This window comes from Euprymna scolopes, chromosome 3 (genome assembly GCF_053919585.1).
Source record: "Euprymna scolopes isolate OS-2025 chromosome 3, ASM5391958v1, whole genome shotgun sequence".
Classification (NCBI taxonomy): Eukaryota; Metazoa; Mollusca; class Cephalopoda; order Sepiida; family Sepiolidae; genus Euprymna; species Euprymna scolopes.
Window position 1 is genome coordinate 142,530,155 of NC_136484.1, and position 21,127 is coordinate 142,551,281.

General features: G+C 34.4%; 1 protein-coding gene across 1 annotated transcript in view; it reads right to left on the reverse strand.

Moving 5' to 3' along the window:
- Positions 1-13,550, reverse strand: part of LOC145259636 (ribosome biogenesis protein BRX1 homolog) — a 67,124-nt gene extending 53,574 nt beyond the window's left edge. The window contains exons 1-2 of the mRNA XM_080117293.1: positions 13,387-13,550; positions 8,833-8,944 (exon numbers count right to left, since the gene is read on the reverse strand). Coding sequence (XP_079973419.1) covers positions 8,833-8,944; positions 13,387-13,500 — 226 coding nt within the window. The 5' untranslated portion in view covers positions 13,501-13,550. The remainder of the gene's footprint in view (positions 1-8,832; positions 8,945-13,386) is intronic.
- Positions 13,551-21,127: the final 7,577 nt, after the last annotated feature.

The following is a 21,127-nucleotide window of genomic DNA, read 5'->3' on the forward strand; positions in this document are numbered from 1 at the left end:
TTCATATTTACACCATACAAACTTTGGGTTAAAACTAAGAGAAATCTGCAATTTCAGCCCAGTTGGATTTGAGGAACATATTTTTTTTCACAGTCGGTTTCGCCCTGGAAATCAAAAATTGCTATCTCATGACGTAGAATTTTCGACCCCCAGCGTTTTACAAAATTTGCATTTTTGTTGCAAAAAATAAAGCTCTGGAGCTAAATATTCACACAGATAAGGTTTTGAGGGCAAGGAATCCAGAAATCATGGTTAGAAAGATGGCAAATGAGAGGAAGTACCTTATTTTTACCATTTTAGGTGGTACCGCAGCACTTTTTTAGAGCTTGTTTGGGGCGATATTTTGTTGAGAAAAAAACATAACTGTGGTGCTTTGCCAGACTTCTCCTTTGGATTTTTAAAGTGACTTTGGGTTGGAAATTACAAAAATCAAATAAAACCTTTCGGCATATTTGACATTTCAAGACACTAAAGCCTCAAAATTGGCATTTTTATAAAAAGTTAAGGACTTTTTGGTGAATTTGGCAACAATCTAATCTTAAGCTATCATCAATATCTAGAGCTGAAAAAGGACTTGGATCGACCCATTAGAGCCCATTTTCATGATAGAATGTCAAATTACATCATATAAAAGGATATGCACCCCTACTTCAGTCAAAATGGACAAAAAATAGTCGAAAATAAAAGATTTTTGACACACATATGGACATTTGGACAGCAATTTTAATTATGTACAAGTTTTGGACATTTGAGTTTTTCAAAAAAACAACTTTTGGCCATTATCTTTTGATTTGCAGATAGCAACAGCTTAAAATTTAGAGGAAAGATGTAAGGTAACATTCAGATATGAATGAAGTCACATTTTCATTTGAAGCATAACATTCTGCTCATTATCATGCTGACCCTCTCTTTTCTTTTCTCTTTTATGATCTAATTGAAAATGTGCAGTAGAATAGCACTGATCATGATAACAGTATTCTTTAATTTGTATGTGTTGATGAATTGTGACTAGGGGTAGTGTAGAGTCGACTCAGTTTACCAAAAAGTCAGTGGGAATAAGATATTGTGCTTTTTATTTATACCTTCAGGCACACATCATACAATCGTGCCGTGCAGTTCATAATTTTTGGACAGTTGGATCATGGTTTCTAAACCATTAAATCAGCAAATCCTTTCAATCAATGCATTTAAGCTGTTCAGAATCATGTCCACCTGAGTAATCAAGTTTGAGTGTCAGAGCAAATTCCTCTATGATATGATACCCGAATAATGTCCTATGCTTCTTTTTTCAAATGTTGATTTAAATGTTCTTTTTCTTGTTCAGTTTCACTCAAAAGACACTACATTGACTTCTGATTGTTTCATGTTGATTCAAATCGGTATACTTTTTCTTGATCAGTTTCACTCAAAATGGCATTACTTTAGTTGTGAAGTAGAGAATTCATGCTATGATTTTTTGCTGTTATGTTTTTGATTGATCAATTTTGTTCTGTTTCTGGTGATACATTTTCAACACAGTTTGTTCAGAGTTATTACCTGAGCGTGATGTTAAATACTGTCAAAGACAAACAGGGAAGTCAACATTTGTGGCTCTCAAAAACATGATATATATTTGTAAAGGGTAATCTTCAGCATAGAAACACTTTTACATGAAACCCTTTTTGATAAATGGGTGTGTCTCTTTAGCTAGTTATGATAGTCTCATAGTTATATTTCATCGCTGCTATGATTAATTTTCTTCTCTTTCAGGCTATTTACTTGTTGCATTGATCTAATAATGCATTCTTTGGTGTGAACTTCTAAGTTTGTCAATAATCCAAGTTTGTTTCCTGTCACTTTTTTATGGTTTCTTACTAAATTATTACCTCAAGGCATAATAATGGTTAAAATAGAATTTCTTATACCCCAGAATTGCAGTTCTGTAGCACCTTGAAATACATACAGTTGAATTTCACACTTTAGAAATTCTTTTTTCATTATCAAATTTGAATGGTCAGAAACTAAGAAGATAGATATTACTTTTTGCAAATTTCATTTCTTTGATTACAGTGCCTTTGTTTCTGATCAAGAATGTGCTACTGTTACATTATTTGTGTATTATACTGTCTGTAAATCTCTTAATGTTGCAGTTGAGTATTGCATATTCTGCTCATTGTGAATTATTATAATTTTTATTATCAGATTGTAATAATTATTCCAGAGCAATAAATTAAGAATGTCTTCTGAATCAAGGAAACGAGAGGGAGGATATACATCATCCATGACAAGTGCTCCTCAATGTTCGTTTGGATTACTAATGAAGAGTGCATGTCACCACAATCTGAAGCCATTTTCAACACCAATAACTGCATTAGAGCATGATGTAGGAACTGTGCTCAAATTAAGAGCTGGTGTCACACTCACTGATGAAACTGTTGCTAACATTTGCAGGTATCACGAACCTCATTTGGGGCATTACTTTGAGAAAAAATATACAAAGTGCTGCAACATCTTTTTGAAGCACAAAAAGAAGATAGAGGGTGATCGTGCTATCAAGTTAGACATGGCTGAGATGCTAAAGCAGAAGGGCTACCATGTTGTTCCTGGCTGGAAGCTTTGCCGTCACTGTGAAGCAGCTGCCAAGAAGTTAGAAGATCCAAGTGAAACAGAAGAAAGTGACAATCAAGACCTTGAAAATGAGTCACAAATTGAGCAAAAGAGAGAGAAACTGAATGACATTCTAATGATGTTTGATATATCCCCTATAAAAACCGGTAGAATGCAGAAGCACACAAAAATCAATATTGTCAGAGAGAAATTAGAAAGAAGCTATGAAATGCAAGTAGAGGCAGCTGCCAAAGTCCTTAACATCTCTAGCCCTGAATTAGGAAGCCCTATTAGCAGCCAAACGAGTCAAATGGATTTAGTGGCAAAGGCAAAGGATGATGATCGTTGGATGCAATGAAGGCCAAACTTGAGAATAAAGAAATGAAAACCAGTGAGAGGATCCAGTTGATGACTTTAGCTCCGGAAAGTTGGTCTCGAAAAAAGGTGTCTGAATATTTCAATGTCTCTGAATATATAGTACGTGAAAGCACGGCAACTGAAAAAGGATCGAGGTATTCTTTCATTGCCACAGAAGAAGGGGAGAGGTCTCTCAAAAGAGGTTATTAATTGTGTCTTGGCTTTCTATGAGGACGATGAATTTTCATGGTTAATGCCTCGAGCGAAAGATTTTGTGAGCATCGGTAACAAAGTTCATGTCCAGAAATGGCTGCTATTATGCAATCTTAAGGAGCTTTATGTAGTTTACAAAGAAAGCTATCCTGAACACAAAATAGGTCTTTCAAAGTTCTGTGAGCTCCGTCCAAAATGGTGTGTCACCATCTTGACATCAGGTTCTCATTCAGTTTGTGTTTGTACCCACCATCAAAACGGCAAATTGCTTGTTGACTGCTTTGTTTTAACTGTCAAGACTCAGCTCAGAAGGAAAGCTGAAGAATCCAGAGATGAGAGTGCTGCTAATCTACCAACTGAAAGTCCCAATTTTAATATCACTTACAAAGATTTGATGGCCTTGGTAGTTTGCGACACCGATAGTCTTGAATGTATGGTCCACCGTTGTCCTAAATGCCCAGGTTTCCCTGCTCTAGAGAAGTATATCAGAGATAAATTTACTGAATTGGAAATTGACAGTGAGATGTCATATAATCGGTGGGAGAGTGTGGATAGGACAATGCTATGGACACAGATGGCTGATGTAGATGACTTCATAGAGATATTGGTATACAATGTTGATAATCTAACGACCCATTCCTTCACAGCAAAGCGCCAAGCTCAGTATCTAAAAAAGAGAAGAAATAACTGAGACCGAATGTATCCTTCTCCTGGACTTTGCGGAAAATTATCACTACGTGGTGCAAGATGAGATCCAGGGATATCACTAGAACAAAGACCAGTGTACCATGCATCCAGTGGTAATTTATTACAAAGATAACAATGGAAAACTTCAACAGATCTCATTATGCATCATTTCAGATGACCTTGAGCATGACACCTGTTTTGTGCATGAACTACAAAGAATGGTGATGTTGTACATCAAAGAGAAATTTCCCTGGATCAAGAGTGTAGAGTACTTCAGCGATGGCTGCGCTGGCCAATATAAAAACTTCAAAGCATTTCTTAACCTTTGCCATCACTCATCAGATTTTGGAATTGATGCAACTTGGGCATTTTTTGCAACTAGCCATGGCAAATCACCCTGTGATGGAATTGGTGGGGCTGTCAAACGCAAAGTTCTCCGTGCCAGCTTGCAAAGGCCAATAAAAGACCAAATACTCACCTTTCATGCTGTTGCAGATTTTTGCAGATCATCGATCACTGGTATCATGTTTCTAAAGATCGGCAAAGAAGACATGGTTTCAGTTTGAGAGAAACTTCAAATGAGATATAAACTGGGAGATACTATGCCTGGTACAAGGAGCTGTCACTATTTCAAACCAGCTTCTCAGTTTAATATTCAGGGCAAGCAATTGAGTGCTGACACAACGATCTTTATCGATCATTCTTTCCTGGACATGCCTGTGCCATTAGATGAAACTCTGGAGTTGCTCAAATGCAATGACTACATTACTTGCATTTTTGATGGATATTGGTGGTTAGCATTGATTGAGAGTGACAACAGGGAAGAGAAAGATCTTACTTGCAACTTCCTGCATCCACATGGACCATCACATAAATTCCACTAGCCAACTAATAGGGATCGAGGCTATATTCCACTGAGCAAGGTCGTTATGAGAGTGCAGACCCCAAGTATTTCAGTGAATGGTAGAACATATTTCATCACCGAGGAGGAGAAAAATAAGACTCAGGACTATTTTGACAGATTAAGTCGATAGTTGGAGTTATAACAAATGTCTGTTTTATATTTGTTTGACAGTTTTTCTTACGATAAACTAGATTATGCATAAGTCTTTTATTTTCGACTATTTTTTGTCCATATCCTTTTATATGATATAATTTGACATTCTATCATGAAAATGGGCTCTAATGGGTCGATCCAAGTCCTTTTTCAGCTCTAGATATTGATCATAGCTTAAGATTAGATTGTTGCCAAATTCACCAAAAAGTCCTTAACTTTTTATAAAAATGCCAATTTTGAGGCTTTAGTGTCTGGAAATGTCAAATATGCCGAAAGGTTTTATTTGATTTTTGTAATTTCCAACCCAAAGTCACTTTAAAAATCCAAAGGAGAAGTCTGGCAAAGCACCACAGTTATGTTTTTTTCTCAACAAAATATCGCCCCAAACAAGCTCTAAAAAAGTGCTGCGGTACCACCTAAAATGGTAAAAATAAGGTACTTCCTCTCATTTGCCATCTTTCTAACCATGATTTCTGGATTCCTTGCCCTCAAAACCTTATCTGTGTGAATATTTAGCTCCAGAGCTTTATTCTTTGCAACAAAAATGCAAATTTTGTAAAACGCTGGGGGTCGAAAATTCTACGTCATGAGATAGCAATTTTTGATTTCCAGGGCGAAACCGACTGTGAAAAAAAATATGTTCCTCAAATCCAACTGGGCTGAAATTGCAGATTTCTCTTAGTTTTAACCCAAAGTTTGTATGGTGTAAATATGAAAAAAATCCAAGAGGGGGTGTGTCGGGGCTGGATGAATTGGGCTGGAATAACCCATACGCATGTATACACACATAGAGGCAAACATATAAGCATGTACTTACATATGCATACACACACATACACATACATGTAAAATGCATACAATACAAAAAAATCCAAGTTAGTGACCAGACCAGAAAAAATTTTGTTTTATAGGGATCATAAAATGTAGCTAACCTGGACTTGTGGAGTGAGAGGTGGGTGGGGGTGGTGCTCTATGAAAGAAATTATGATATGGAGGAAGATAAACCTGAGAGAAAATGGAAATGAAATGTAAGATTGCTAATGAGAAAAAAAACAATTTTTGTTTAAAAATTTTTTTTCTTGATTTAATGATCTTCATGCAAACTTGGCTTCTAACAGATGCTAACGTAACTTGCCGAAAAACGAAAACACAAAGTTTCAGGAGATTGAGTTGTAAACTGAATAAGTACCCCAAAAATAAATCAACTGGGACATAGGTAAATTATATAAGTTTGTATGTTTTTAAAAAAACATCCAATTGCAATGTTTCCATTTACTTGCCTCAATATACGAAGGCAAAATTAGTTGGTTTTTAATATGGAGTAAAATCCAACTCAAAGAAGAAACACTGGATTGGGATAAAAATAAAAATTGTTTCAAACTAAATGAATTTCTCCTTCACCAACCAAGGACAGAAAAGGTGAAATGTAGTATCATTTCCCTTATTTTGTCTTTTAATCTGCACATTCACATGAGTGAAGTTTTAAACAACAGGAGAGGGGTGGGGGGATTGCCGTTTTCTGAATCTGCGTCCATCCATCTAAACTTACTGTCGCCTTTTTTTTTTTTTTTTTACTCTGAAGCGGTATTTTTTTTTTTTAGCTCCTTATATCAAACGGCTTATCTGGAGTGATTTCCATAAAAACAGATACTTTGCCCCTAAGTTGAAACTGGTTTATTGCTTAAAGCCATTTTATTTATTTAATCAGTAATATAGTAGTAAAACTTTTTTTCTGCAGTTGCTAAACTCATTTGATTTATTGCACCTCATGGTTTTTTGTAAATCGGGCAAGGAAAAGTTAATGTTGTTCCATATTTAATGAATACAAAGAACAACATTTAATTTTTTTGTCAAAGTTCCACTTAAAAAATAAACAGTTCCAGTGCCATTCACCAAAGACACATTAATTTACAGAAACAAAATGCCACCAAATCAATAAAGTTTATTTGCCATATATTAAACTAGCAAGGCTATCCAGCATTGCCTCAGATCGTGGATAAGAAAATAACACTTAAAAATGTAAGAAATCAATATCTCAAAGATTTCAGTATGTACCCATTCAGTTTCGGAAATGACTAATCTGGTTTACAATTTTAAAGTCAAACAGTGAAAAAAATGTAAAACCAAAAATACTAAGCATACAAAAGGTTAAAGCTAATAAATTTCTTAGCAAAAAATAAATAAACATAAAAAATTAAAAAAGTGGTGGAAGGCAGATAATCTCCTGTAAAACTTTAGAGTTATCTCCCTTTGTCCACCAATTTTTTTTTTTTCACACATACAAAATTACAGTGAAAAAAAAAAACCCCAAAAGATTCCAAGATTATGAAACCATCTATGAACCCAGTAACTTTTCTCCTTTTTCCAAGATTGCCACCAACATGCTTGACAAAGGTCGAAGGCTACATTGACTGAAACGTTGCACAAATAACTCAAAATGAGAACAATAGTCCAATCAAAGCAAGTAATACAAACAATCAGCCCCCATCTTAAAACTTCAGAACTCAATTAGTCATAATTCAAAAACCAAAACACTAATTCCTCGAAATCCCACCATTTTGTTCAGAATTGAATATCCTTTCACATGTTTTAATAAATAATAATCTACACAATATATTTTCAGAGTTTTTAGGAAAAACTTGATAAAAATGTTAATGCTATGAAATGGCCATTTTGTGATCCCATGATGCTTAGAAACTTAGTACAAGTCCCCTATGAGAAATTTCATCATGAAATCTGGAAAAAAAATTTACAAAAATAAAATAAAATGATAAACCAATTTACAATAAAAAAAAATTCAAAATTTATTTTTCAAAATGAGATTTTTGTAACGAGATTTTATGTATGTAAAGTTTGTTAAAAAATTCAAATAAAGTTTATAATGTAATTGAAAAAAAAACAAAACAAAACAAAAAAAGTCTTTTTTTAAATAAAACTAACTTTTATTATAAAAGTTAGGTAAACATTAATGGGGAAAAACAGTTCATAAATATTTAAAAAAATGAAAAAAAAAAGTCCATTAAGTTCAAATAAAGACTGAATTAAAAAAAAAAAAAAAAAAAAAAAGGGTTCATTCTATACAGTTTTGGTTTGGTCATCTGTAGCTAAAAATATGTTGGACGTCACTTCCGCCAAATGGTTTTGTAAACAAAGGAAGACGAAAGGTGAATTTTACCAAAAATTGATTAACAACTTTAAAATCTAAGATTATTTTATATTAAATTTATTTATATTTTTTCTATTTCTGCCAAATTTTTCAATGTGTTCATATGTAATTGCCTAAAAATGTGAGAATCACATATTTTAGGGAAGCAGGTAGGGATTATTAAGCATGTGTTAATTCACATTAATACCAAAGAAATCTTGCAATGTATTCACTTTTAAACAGTCCTAGTGTTAGAATTCTTGCGCATAAAATGCATTACAATTCAACTTTGAGTTAATGGATATATGAAATTTTTATGGTATTGCTGCATATTTATGTGCATTTACTGCAGATTACTTGGAAACCATTAATTTCTAGAAATTTTCAGTGCCATATTCAGATTCCTTGCACAAAAGTACCCTTATATGACAAATTTCATTGCTTAATGTTTTGTTTTAACAAAGATATAGCATTTTTACTGAAAAAATAGTGTTAAAAATGTGATGAAACACCTAAGGTCTTAAAGAGGGAAAAATGTCCAAATGTGCAAGGAATAAAAATAGTTATAATTTCCTTATTTTTAGTTAAGATTTTTAAAATTTAAAAAGATTCTTAGATCATCAAGCTCTTATATCACTAAGACATCTTAAGCAATTTCAATTTTTTTTTTATGTATATTAATAGAAAAAAAAAACTTTTTTAAGTGTTATTTAACATTGTGACCAGAATGCAATTTTACAAAACTTGGAACGTGTCAAAATGAAAAAAATAAACAATATTCTTTTACCTCGCTTTGTATGTGGCATCAATCTTGTCATATCGTTCATTAAATGTCGAGCTTGAGCTAAAATTCCTCTTGTGGAAAACACCAGCACCCTCCGTTTGTTGATCCATTTTTTCTAAAAATAAATAAAAATTTTATGAGTAAATTTGAATCTAAAAGTTTTTATTTGATTTGCTTTATGGCATATCAACCTCAATAATGTCATTCTGTTTGGTAAAAAAAAATTTGATTTTGCTAGCATTCTTTGTTCAGGCAGAGTTTGAGTACTGTCAATCAGAGGTACTAAAATGAGGTTGTTTCTCCTGCATCATACATTTAAAAAAATTATCATGTTATACACACCATAGGAACTACTATCATAATGTGTGTGTGTGTGTGGGGGGGGGCTGGTGTTGCCCAGGCATAAAAAAAAAAAAAAGAAAATGAGACTTAGGTGCCATCCTATGATGTTATTAAATAAAATGCTGTGGTGTTGACGCAAATTTGCAAAAAGTTTGTAAGCGAACACACAGATCAGACCACGACGGCACAGACATTATGACGTTGCACATGTATGATTAACAAACTAACATGCTCATTAAAAATTAGAAGGCGATTTAAAGTCTTTAAAGGCAGATAAAAAATAATTTCAATAATATTTTCAAGTTAAATTCAAGCTTTAGGTTTTATTTTGGTGGACGTACACAAGTTGAGACAGAGGCACCCCATTGCAAAATCATGGCCACCGAGATATAGTGGTGGCAAAATATGCATCAGCTCCGATGTTGCACGCAGTATGTTCGGGAGAGCATTTATTAATCAGAAAAGAAAGGAAAGAAGTTTGGCATACTTTTTTTTTTTATTATTATTATTTTCGCTTGTACAGTTTAATTAAGACATTAAAAAATGAAAATATCGAGAAAAAAAAAAAAAAAAGGTTGTAGTGTATGTATCCGTTTTGGACTGAAGATCTCAAAAAAAAAAATTTCATTTAATTTGATCGTGTAGTTTTTTTGGTTTTTTTTACAGCAGAAAAACACGTTTTTATGAGTGCATTGAAGTCAACCATTATGGAAATTTTTAACACGCCATGGAGAGATAATTCCAGTTAAAGCGCCGAGACTCCCTCCCCATCTTTATTACTAGTTTTTCTTCCTAAAAATCGAACCTTTTGCTTGGTATCATAAATTGTGGTTAACCATTACGGATAGGGTCCTCACGTCCCGCCTTGTTCTGAGTTTGGGGAAAAATTGTCTAACGTGAGCAGTGTCGAGGCGAAAAATTACTCCTTCAATAAAGTGCAGAGTTGTTAACTTAAGAAAAAAAAAAAAAAAAAAAACAGTTCAAATAATTAGACTTTTTTACCCCCTAATAAATTCCACAAATAATTAGAATTTTTGGTATACCAAAGTTTTTTTTAATTCAACAGTTCAAATAATTAGAAAACAAAAAAAACTTCTGTCATATCATGCACCCTCAGTTGTATTTTCTTTTCTTACGACACTGACTTTCATCTATCTCCACAATTATTCCAGGGCCCCTTAATTTTGTTGGGGTTGCTAATAATTTCTTCATGTGAAGGGTACCTCCAATAATAATTTTCGTTCCTTTTTACTTCTGTCATTTGTCTTTGACAAATGATGCACATAGGTCCTCCTTTTCGTAAGATGTTATTTTCTCGTAAGAAAATTTTCGCCTCATTGTAACAACATTTGCTCATGCTTTTCAAATCCATGCTGAAGGGGTTTTAGGGTTAGGGTAATTTTCTGCCTTGACACCACTTACGTCAGACGACTTTCCCCCAAACTCAGAACAAGGCGAGATATCGAGACCCTATCCATACAGGTTAACCTAAATTGTTTTCTCGCTGTAAAAGAAAAATTATTTGATGAAATTGAGTGAAATTTTTTTTCGGAGAACTTCATTCTTTTTATGTCTTGATTAAACTGTACAAGTACCTTGGCTTGAACTTCACTTTTTGGATTATTTTATTCAGCATAGTATGAACACCCCCAACCACACCATCTTAAGAACGGCTTTCGAGGTTGGGCGGGGATTATTCCGAAAGCCGTTCTTTACATGGAGAGGTTGGGGTGTTTATAATACGCTGGAGCATGGGGTTTGTATTACTGTACACAGATTCGAAAAAGTTTCAAAAAACAAATAAATGTTATCAAAGGTAAGATAAGTTACTTTTCTACCTAACTAGATAATTTTTTTAGTGTTTTTATGTCACATTTTATTCAGCTCGAAAAATATACAGTGTTTACCGATGTATTGGAAAATTCAAAATGGCGCCCGCCCGACTCTCTTTAATATGGTAAGTTTGGGAAAAGGTGTTATAAATAAAAAACTAGACAAAATACTGTTAGAAATCACTCAATATATGTTACCGTGACATAGGTTGACATGTATTCGGTGGGTTTTTAACAGTATTTTGTCTAGTTTTTTATATCTATGCTATCGGGATCAGTAGAGAAATGAAATGGTCTCATGTCGATGAGGCCATGGGTACTCCTTGGGCGTTGAATTCCATGGCGACCAGCATAAAAAAAAACAAGCGTTGCTCCCTTCCTGCCGCATGCGCAAGTAACATTTTTTTTTATTTACTGACATAGTAACTAAACGATTATTTGTCACATTATTTATTTATTTGGAAAAAAAGTTTTACTCTAATTTATTAATAATGTCCTACTTTTACAGACACTTGTTTTTTAAATTTTTTTCTAAATGACGACTTTTATCGACTTTTTTTTAATAGCATTTGCAGATGGGTAAAAACAAAAAAATAACTAAACCATTTACTGATAATTTCTCACTTTTACAAATATTTTTAACGAATAAATGTTATCAAAGTAAAGATACTGAGAAACTGTCAGTTTAGTTATTTTTTCGTTTTTTACCCATCCGCAAATGCTATTAAAAAAAAAAAAAGTCGATAAAAAGTCGCCATTTAAAAGAAATTAAAAAAACAAATGTCAGCATATCCATCCGCAAATGCTATTAAAAAAAAGATAAAAGTCGTCATTTAAAAATGTTACGTGCGCATGCGCCAGGAAGGGAGCAAAACGCTTGTTTTTTTTTATGCTGGTCGCCATGGAACTCAACGCTCAAGGAGTACCAGGCCATGTATAGAGAGGCTTATTTATATATATATATATATATATATATATATATATATATATATATATATATATATATATATATTATATATATAAGGGGGTTTGTATTACTGTACACAGATTCGAAAAAGTTGTCAAAAAACATATATAACAAATAAATGTTATCAAAGGCAAGATAAGTTACTTTTCTACCTAACTGGATATATTTTTTGTGTTTTTATTCAATGTAACATGTTTATTCAGCTCGAAAAACATGCAGTTGCAGTGTTTACCGATGTATTGGAAAATTCAAAATAGCGGCCGACTCTCTCTCGGAGAGGGTAAGTTTGGGAAAAGGTATTAGAAATAATAAACTAGACAAAATACTGTTTGAAATTCGCTCAATATATGTTACCGTGATATAAGTTGACATATATTCGGTTGTTTTTTAATAGTATTTTGTCTAGTTTATTATTTATAACATCTTTTCCCAAACTTACCGTGTTAAAGAGACAGTCGGGCGCCATTTTGAATTTTCCAATACATCGGTAAACACTGCATGTTTTTCGAGCTGAATAAATATGTTACATTGAATAAAAACACAAAAAATATATCCAGTTAGGTAGAAAAGTAACTTATCTTGCCTTTGATAACATTTATTATATATTTGTTTTTTTGACAACTTTTTCGAATCTATGTGTACACCCCCACCCCCAAAAAAGCACGGTCCGTAAACTGCGCAAGCAACCAAAACAAAAGACAATAATTCAATTGGGTTTGTTACTACACAGATTCGAAAAATTTGTCAAAAAACAAATAAATGTTACCAAAGGCAAGATAAGTTACTTTTCTATCTAACTGGATAATTTTCTAGTGATTTTATTTAATGTAACATGTTTATTCAGCTCGAAAAAAAATGTGTTTACCGATGTATTGGAAAATTTAAAATGGCGCCCGACTCTCTTTGATACGGTAAGCTTGGGAAAACTAGACAAAATACTGTTAGAAACTCGCTCAATATATGTTACCGTAACATAGGCGGACATATATTCGGTGGGTTTCTAACAGTATTTTGCATATTTTTTATTTTATTTTTAACTCCTTTTCCCAAACTTGCGGTGCCAAAGAGAGAGTCGGTCACCATTTAAAATTTTCCAATACATCGGTAAACACTATGTTTTTCGAGCTGAATAAACATGTTACAGTGAATAAAAACACGGAAATTATATCCAGTTTGGTAGAAAAGTAACTTATCTTGGCTTTGATAACATTTACTTATTATATATTTGTTTTTTGACAACTTTTTCGAATCTATGTGTACAGTAATACAAACCCAATTTTTAAAAAGAGTCTGTTTTTTTTTTTTTCTTAGCATATTTGAATTTGATTTGCCATTATTTACGAACACGTGGTCCAAGTATAAACGAGTCACGAAAAGCAATAAAAGAGCATATCACAGATTTTCAAAACATTTTACCCTTTTTGCAGGAGGTTCATCCGACTTTATAACAGGTGGTAAAACAACGACATTTTCTGTTTCTTCCTCATTTGGAGTTGCCATTTTAGCACGTGCAAGTTTTCTTTTCGCCATGTTGGATTAACAAAACTGATAGCTCTGAATGATTGAAGATTTCAGTTAGTTGCGTACACAATTATGAGCAAATCTTTCTAAACAAAATTCACTTTATATAAGATATACAGCATGATTTTAAAATATTTTTATAAATAAAGTTGATTTCATTTAAATAATCAGTATGACCTCAAAACGTTAATTGTATATTATGTTTTTTGTTTTTTTTTTACGAAAATAAGAGTTGTACTTATGGTTTTTGTTTATTTTTAGTGTGTATGATTTGGAGGTTCCCTCGAAAAATTAATTTTCATCAGCTAATTTTGCAACAAGTATTTGGGGGTTTTGTTCGCGCTGGACATCCATAAAAACAACATTTACTTTAATTTAATTGAAATTTATAGAAATTAAGCGGTTTGCTCCGCCAGACGCTGCTATATCTGGCATACGTTGAGATAAACGTCGGGGATGTAGAAATGAAAAAAAGGATTAAAAAAAAAAAAACGGGTTTGTATTACTGTACACATAGATTCGAAAAAGTTGTCAAAAAAAACAAATATATAACAAATAAATGTTATCAAAGGCAAGATAAGTTACTTTTCTACCAAACTGGATATATTTTTCGTGTTTTTATTCAATGTAACGTTTATTCAGCTCGAAAAACATGCAGTGTTTACCGATGTATTGGAAAATTCAAAATGGCGCCTCCCGCCTCGCCTCACTCCCTCTCTAACACGGTAAGTTTGGGAAAAGATGCTATGAATAAAAAACTAGAAAAATACTATTAAAAACCCGCCGAATATATGTCAAGCTATGTCACGGTAACATATTGAGCGAGTTTTTAACAGTATTTTATCCAGTTTTTTATTTATAACACCTTTTCCCAAACTTACCGTGTTTAAAGAGGGAGTCAGACGCCATCTTGAATTTTCCAATATAGTGGTAAACGCTGTATGTTTTTCGAGCTGAATAAACATGTTACATTGAATAAAAACACGAAAAATATATCCAGTTTGGTAGAAAAGTAACTTATATTGCCTTTGATAACATTTATTTGTTATATATTTGTTTTTTGACAACTTTTTCGAATCTATGTGTACAGTAATACAAACCAAAAAAAAACATACAACAAATAAATGTTATCGAAGACAAAATAAGTTACTCTTCTACCTACCATAATAAGTTTATGTGTTTAACATATTTTAAAGTGTTTTATTTATTTAGTTAGTTCAAAAGAAACCGCATGCATGGCCACTCTGTTAAGTTACAGCGGAAAAAAATATGCCATGAGCATTGCACGAGAACCTTTGGTAATCGCGCAAAAATCGAAAATTAAACAAAATACTAGTAAAAACACACCCATATCACCAGTATTTATTTATTATTGCATTTTCACCCCAAACAACGCCCACTTTGGTGTAGGGGGCTGCTATCTGCTACATAATTTGCACGGGTTCTATGTGAAAAGTTAAGCGGCAAGATGTCTGTTTACATTACACTTGAACTTCTGCGTGTCAGTACAGTCAAGGAAGCAAGAACCTGGAAGGGAATTCCAAAGTCTAGCTGTTCTAGGAAAGAAACGAGTAGAAAGCTTTCTGACATCTAGGCATTTCTATTGTGTAAGAGTGGGATTTGCTGCTTGTCGGGTTTGTCGGGAGTATTTATGTCAAGGGGGTACAAGGGCTTGTAGTTCTTCAGAGCGCCTACCATTAAAATACTTGTAAAACAGACAAAGGGATGCAACATTTCATCGATGGGGCAGAGGCTGAAGCCTAGCTGACGGTGGGGGATTTATTAGGTTGACGATTCTTTTGAACTCTGTCTAAGAGGAAGAGACTAGTAGCAAATGCACCTGCCCAAATGTGGTAATAATATTCCATACATGAGCGAATGATAGTCTTGTAGAGGTACAGGATACTCTCAGGCATAAGTAAATTTCTAGCATGGTAGAGAGAGCCCACCTTCTTTGCAACATCCTTGGCAATGCCCTCAGTGTATCTGTTCCAACTCATGTTCCCTGTGAACGTTAAGCCAAAGAGTTGGAATGAAGTACTTTCAGGTAATGTATCATTAGCTATAGCTATTGGTGGTTGAGAAGGTTTCGTGTAGTTATTAAAGGAAAGAAGCTTAGTCTTGGCAGCATTGAATGTAACACTCCATTTTTATCCCGATTCTACTACAGACTAGTGTTTCCCCTCTCCTGCTTGTTAATGAGCGTAGTGTCATCAGCAAATATACCCATCTCAAACAATCTTATCTGGGAGGTCATTTAAGCTTAGTCTTGGCAGCATTGAATGTTACCAGCTATTTTTTCCCCATTCTACTACAGACTGAAGGGCTTCCTCTAGGGTTTCCACTATTACCTTGGATATGTTTTCATTTTTTTCCCCTCTTGTGTCTGTTATAGAGTGTGGTGTCATCAGTAAATATACCTATCTCAGAGATAATTTTATCAGGGAAGTCATTTATGAATATCAGGAATAATAAAGGTTCAAGGATTAATCCCTAACGTACACCCGCATTTATATCATATAGTTTTGATGTATGACCATTGAGGACAACCTAAATTCTCTTATTTAAGAAGGATTTAATTATGTTAAGTATTCTTCCAGTAATACCATATGATCTGATTTTCCTGAGAAGACCATCATGCCATACCTTGTCAAAGGCCTTATATATATCCAGGGCTGCTCAAGCCTCTCCTGCCTTATCCAGTGCATGGTATATATGGTCATAGATTACAGTTAGGATATCTGTAGTAGAACGGGCTTGCCTAAACCTATACTGTTGGTCAGAAGTTTAGCAGCTGTGAGATAGTATACTAAAGCTTGACTAATTATGGGCTCATTATATTTTAAGTTTCGAATTTTGAGTGATTATCGAAGATTTTCATGCAATACACATGGCAATTATGATTGTTTTTTGTGTTAACTGAAACAAAAAATGATTTAAAATATGTTAACACACACACACACATCCATCCATCCATAGCCTTGAGCCCCTAAGGGGCATAGGCCATCTACAACTTTGTAGATGCTTTTGTAGCAATTGAGTTCTTTTTTTTTTTTTTGTTCTTTTGAGGGTGCTGGCCCCACGCCCAACTTTCCCAGAAGGTACATACAGTGCCTAGCCTTCCCAAATGGTCACCCATCTAGTACTGGCCAGGTTCAATGTTGCTTAACTTCGGTGATCTGCCGAGAACTGGTGTGTCAACATGATTGTGCCATACTACACACACACACAAAACATATCCGGTTAGGTAAAAGAATAACTTATCTTGCCTTTGGTAACATTTTTTTGCTTTCTGAGCCCTTTTTTGTTCTGTTAACTATGATACAATATATCCCAAAATTATGTATACGTGATAAAAATAGTTACGGTAAAGATTGTGTATGAATTTCAGTTCCGGTTGCTGCTTTGAAGACAGTGTCAAGGCAGAAAAGCTTCCCCATTAAAATTTCCCATTAGGAAACGCTTTTCATACGGAATATTGCATTTTTTGATTACAAATATTTTTCTTATAATTGAAAATATAAGAAGTTTTATTTTTAGCAAATACTCAAACGAATTGGTCTGTTTTTTAGAAGTTTGTATTTTTGATAAAACATGTTATAATAAAAATAAGTTTTTCTTTGCACAAGTGCAATATGGCATAATAAAGCAAATTATTTGTTTTCAGTTCAATTTATTTGTCAAAAAATGAAACAATTGTGCTTCAATTTCCATGTAGGGTGTTATATTCCTAAATACTTAGGAAATAAAGACAAACGTGAGTTACACCGAGTGGTATGTGTAATGGGGTTTATTTATAATACAGAAACGTAAGGCTGCTCGCCTAAGGTAAATAGAAGTACATAGTAACAAGTATGGGGAAGAAAGTCTGATAATCAACACGTAAGACTATCCGTCTTACTGCGACTGCTTGTCTGCCGCTGTCTGCCAAACAGTCCAATATATATATACAGTTTGTAACCGGTGTATAGCCAGTTATGTTCCTTCACAACACCTCCCCCTGAAGCTGAAATCTTCCTGATTTTAGCTTAAATACCTCTTCCTTTTAGGGTCAGGGCTTAATCTCCTGGTAACTTTTCTCTTTCTTGCGCTTTTCCTTCTGGTCAGCGTTACCCGGGGTAAAGGTTTCTGTCCAGCCCGTATGGTCGGTTCAGGCGAAATATTCATTGTTTGCGGTACACACGCTGGTTTTGGTATATCAAAAATATCGCACAATGTTTCCATTGGTGTCTCTTCCACATTTGGAGACAGTCTGGGACGTATTTGATTTCTGTGTCTTTTGCAGACAAAACTTAATCCTTGGATGGTATAGACCATGCTCCCAATCCTTTTTTTGATAATACCTTCAACCCACTGATTTCGTCCATTTTGAAAATTTTTGAAATATACATTTTCACCTGGGGAGAAGCACTTGGTATTAAGGTTTTCTTTTTTGAAAACTTTCTTTTTCTCTGGTAGCAGCCTATCGAAGACAGATCTTATCTTTCTTGCAAACATTAGCTCAGCCGGGGAAGAATTGACATTATTATTAGGATTTGGTGTCACCCTGTAAATTGCTAAAAATGTTTGAATACATTGTTCGTCTGTGTCCGTAGTAAGATTTTTCTTAAGTGCCCTTTTAAACGTATCTACAAATTTTTCGGCCAACCCATTCGATCGTGGATGGTACACAGGTGTTGTCATATGTAGAATATTTAGTGAGTCACAGAATTCTTTGAATTCATGAGCAGTAAATGCTGTTCCATTATCGCTCACTAAGGTTTTTGGCACTCCAAAACGGCTAAAAATTTCATTAAGCGCACTCACAGTGTTTTTTGCTGTTGGATGTCTAAACTTAAATATTTCTGGCCATTTTGAAAAAGAATCTACAATAATCAAGTAAAAATAACCATTTATAGGTCCCGCATAATCAATATGCAGACGTGACCAGGGTAGGTCCGTCTTTGGCCATGGCGTCGTTTTTACTGGAGGATCTCGAGCTGCTAATTGACATCCTCTGCATGTCTTGACACATTTTTCAACTTCCTTGTCCATACCAGGCCAGTACACATATCCTCTCATAAGGGATTTCATTCTCGAAATGCCCGGATGACCTGTATGAAATTCCTTCAGAATTTTCCTCTGTAACGTTAGTGGAATTACGATCCTCTCACCATACATGAGCACATCTTCACAGATGGAAAAAGGCGTTGTTTGATCTACCTTTTTATTTTTTTTTATCCATCCCAATTGATTTTTCATTTTCTTAATGAAAATGTCATTTACTGCCTCTTTTTTTATTTTTTCGAAAGTTACCGGAAGTTCACGTATCATATTACACATTGAACTTGTACATTCACTTTCGTCTTTAAGCGCAGCAATTACCGTTTCTTCGAAACTTTCGCTTCTTTTAGGGATCAACCGTGATAATGCATCTGCGTGTCCTAACTTTTTTGAGGATACATGTTCCATCTTAAACTGATAGTTTAAGAGGGTTACAGCCCATCGCTGTAATCGATTCGCAGTATGTGTGGGAATGCCTTTCTTTGATCCAAATATGGTAAGTAGGGGTTTATGGTCGGTTTGTAAAATAAAAGATCGTCCATGGAGAAATCGATTGTACTTTGTAATTCCAAATATTATCGACAGCGCCTCTTTTTCAATTTGGCTGTAATTTTTCTCCGCTGCAACCAACGTTCTTGAAGCATGGGCGATAGCTTTTGTCCTACCATCCTCATACTTGTGAAGTAATACAGCGCCAACACCGTAATCACTGGCGTCCGTTGCTAGTATTAGTTCCTTTTCTGGATTGAAATGTGCCAATGCTAAGTCTGACAGTAGACATCTTTTGATATTTTGGAAAGCAGATTCACATTCCTTATTCCAGTTCCATTTAACACCCTTTTTCAGTAACTCGTTAAGAGGAGCTCTTAAATTATGTATGTTAGGGATGTAAATTGCATAGTATTGAACTAATCCCAAAAACGATTTTAATTTTGTCACTGAATCTGGAGCAGGCATCTTTTCAATTGCTTCAGTCCTTTGTGGATCCGGTCTTCGACCCTCTTTGTCGATTATTTGACCTAGATATTTAATTTTTTTCATAAAAAAATCGCATTTTTCTGGGCTCAATTTAAAACCAAATTCCTGTATTCTTTTGAATACTTCTTTTACATGCTTCTTATGATCTTGCAAATTTTCACTTTTAATTAGGATATCGTCAAGGTAGGCCATTGAAAATTCCAACCCTGCCAGCATCGTGTCCATAATTTGCTGGAAAATAGCAGGAGCAACCTTTAATCCAAAAGGAAGCCTCTTTAGCTTAAAAATGCCCTTATGAGTATTTATGCCTAAGTATTTGGAGCATTCATCGCTGATCTTAATTTGCAAGTAAGCATCTGAGAGGTCTATCTTAGAAAAAATTTTTCCTCCGTTAAGCTTAGAGAACAGATCTTCTGCGGACGGAAGGGGATAATTATGGTCCAATAGACAGTCATTTAAACCCGTTGAAAAATCTCCACAGACCCTTATTCTGTTATTTTTTTTCTTTACATACACGGTTGGACTTGCCCAATCTGTGTGGTTAACTTTTTCAATGACTTCCAGTTGTTGAAGTCTATCCAACTCTTTTTCGATTGCGTCCATCGCTGAAAAAGGCACATTCCTTTTAGGTTTGAATACTGGAGTGGCATTTTTCTTTAATTCAAATTTTGCCTCTGTCTTAATACAGAGTCCTAGTCCTTCGGCAAAAACATTGGGAAATTCAGTTTTCAAATCCTTCAGGAAGTCTTCCCTTTGGTTTGCTTTTTCTGCAGTTAAAACGTTACAAAACGAATTTATGGGTTTCTCCCATAAATTAAACAGGACAATCCAATCTACCCCAAACAGGCATGTATTCTTTCCTGGTACGACGTACACTTTGGATTTATGAGTCTGGTTAGCGAATGTCACTTTGCATTTTAATTCTCCCTTGAACTCTAATCTTTTGCCGCACACACTTCTCGCCGTCTTTCTGGTTTTCGTTAATTCAGGTCGACCTATCCTTTTCCATATATCTTCATTTATAATACTAATATCTGCACCGCTATCCAGAAGCAATGTAACCAGATGTCCATTTATCCGAACATCAACATATTTCCGTCTTTCGCAGCTTTTTTCTTTATTCATGCGAAGCGTATTTACATTATCGGTCCCTTGTCTTTTCTTCTGGGCACAGTATGTTCCCTTGTGACCTCTGAGACCACATTCATAACATATTTTGTTCCTAAACCAGCAGGTCTTATTGTTGTGTCTTAAACTACCACAACATTTACACTTTAGCTTTGGGTCTTTGTATCCTTTAAGGATCCTGTGTTCTTGGAACCTGGACTTTCTTGTGGTCCCTTGCCTTTTTACTTGCTGCACCTTAAAAATATTTTTCTCTTCAATGCGAGTGTTGTCTTTCTTTATGTTAATCAGACGTTGACACTCTTCAGTGACTTTTTGCAATGTTATGTTAGGATCCGCCTCCATAATTGTTAGGATCCGTGAACGTATATCTTTGTCCCTTGGTGCTGTGAGACCTTGTACAAAGATTAAACATTTAAATTGGTCTGCGGAAATTTCATTCAATTTAAATGATTCGCATAAACAGTTCACAGTGCAAGCATATTCTAGA